The sequence below is a fragment of the Dipodomys merriami genome, unplaced genomic scaffold (genome assembly GCF_024711535.1).
Source record: "Dipodomys merriami isolate MVZ:Mamm:240054 unplaced genomic scaffold, mDipMer1.0.p SCAF_233, whole genome shotgun sequence".
NCBI lineage: Eukaryota > Metazoa > Chordata > Mammalia > Rodentia > Heteromyidae > Dipodomys > Dipodomys merriami.
The window spans coordinates 693,548-694,966 of NW_027203749.1; the positions used below are offsets into that span (position 1 = coordinate 693,548).

At 54.8% G+C, this 1,419-nt stretch overlaps 1 protein-coding gene across 2 annotated transcripts in view; it reads right to left on the reverse strand.

Annotated features, from left to right (window-relative positions):
- Positions 1-887, reverse strand: part of LOC138835261 (single-stranded DNA cytosine deaminase-like) — a 7,755-nt gene extending 6,868 nt beyond the window's left edge. For both annotated transcript variants that reach the window (XM_070033833.1, XM_070033832.1), the window contains exon 1: positions 815-887. In XM_070033833.1, coding sequence (XP_069889934.1) covers positions 815-822 — 8 coding nt within the window. In that variant the 5' untranslated portion in view covers positions 823-887. The remainder of the gene's footprint in view (positions 1-814) is intronic.
- Between the last annotated feature and the right edge of the window lie 532 nt (positions 888-1,419).

A 1,419-nucleotide genomic window follows, 5' to 3' on the forward strand; every position in this document is an offset into this window, starting at 1 on the left:
TGAGGTGCTGAGTTCAAATCCTAGTGCCGGCACACACACACACACACACACACACACACACACACACACACACACACACACACACACACACAGAGCAATGCAACACACATAGCAAACTATGAATTTCCATAGCACAGTGAATAGTTTCAGCAAAGTCTCCTAGGAACATTTGTTTTTGAGTCTTTCTCTCTCTTTTTCTCTTTCTCATTCTCTCTCTGCCAGGATTCGAACTCTGGGCTTTGTACTTCTAGCTTCCCCCTACACCCCCCCCCCCCCAATGCTCTACCATTTAAGCCACAGCTCTACTTTCTGGCTTTGTATCATTGCTTTATTGGAGATCAGAGTCTCATGGACTTTCCTGCCCGGGCTGGCCTTGAACCATGATCCTCAGATCTCAGCCTCCTGAGGAGCTGGGATGCCAGGCGGGAGCCACCGGCCATCGTTATGATGAGGATGAGGATGAGGATTATTAGGTAACATTTCCCTGCGACCATTTCAGGATCTGAGTCTTTATCAAGACTGGCCGGGCTCCGCGACGGTCTGTGGAGAAAACCTTTTGCAGCTGAGGTGCAGGAACCAGCACCGTCGCGCAGCACATTAATTTCAGAGTACAGAACAGAGAGCAAAAGCCCCACGGAGACCCAGCAAGCGGCCGGGGGGTGGCCCGTCCTACCTAAAGCCAGGGCTGCAAGACATTTCTAGAACAGAAAACGGAAAGCCTGCAGCCTCTTCCGACGAGAAAGTGACAGGAGAGAAAGTCACGTCGAGGGGCTGGAGAATCAGAGCACCTGCTCCCCAGGCGGACCCCCCTTACCTGTCCATGGTGTGTGCCGCGTGCGCCCCGCTGTAGTCCCGGACAGGAGTGAAGCTGGGGATGCCAGCCTCCAGCTATATCCCTGCTCAAGCATGGGGCCCCCACATTCAAATTTGGGGCTCCTCCCCCTGTCCCCTCAAGGTCTCGGAGCCGTGGGGCTGGGCCAGGTGTCCCGGGCATGGCTGACTGACAGCGCAGTCACTGGGTTTATTTTTTATTTGTTTTTCGTGTCAGTCCCGGGGCTTGAACTCAGGGCCTGGGCGCTGTCCCTGAGCTTTTTCACTCCAGGCTGGCGCTCTACCACCTGAACCACGGCCCACCGCTTCTGGCAGTTTGGGCAGTTCATTGGAGAGTGTCACCCATTTGTCTTCTTGCCTGTCTTCCAACTGCGATCCTCAGATCTCAGCCTCCTGCGTAGCTGGGATTACAGGCGTGAGCCACCAGTGCCTGACTGCTATGCTCATGAGTCTGAAGCAACAGATTCAGCTCTTCAGCTCGAGGCTGGCGCTCTACCACCTGAGCCACAGCGCCACTTCTGGCTTTTTCTGTGTCTGTGGTACTGAGGAATGGAACCCAGGGCTTCATGCATGCGAGGCGAGCGCTCT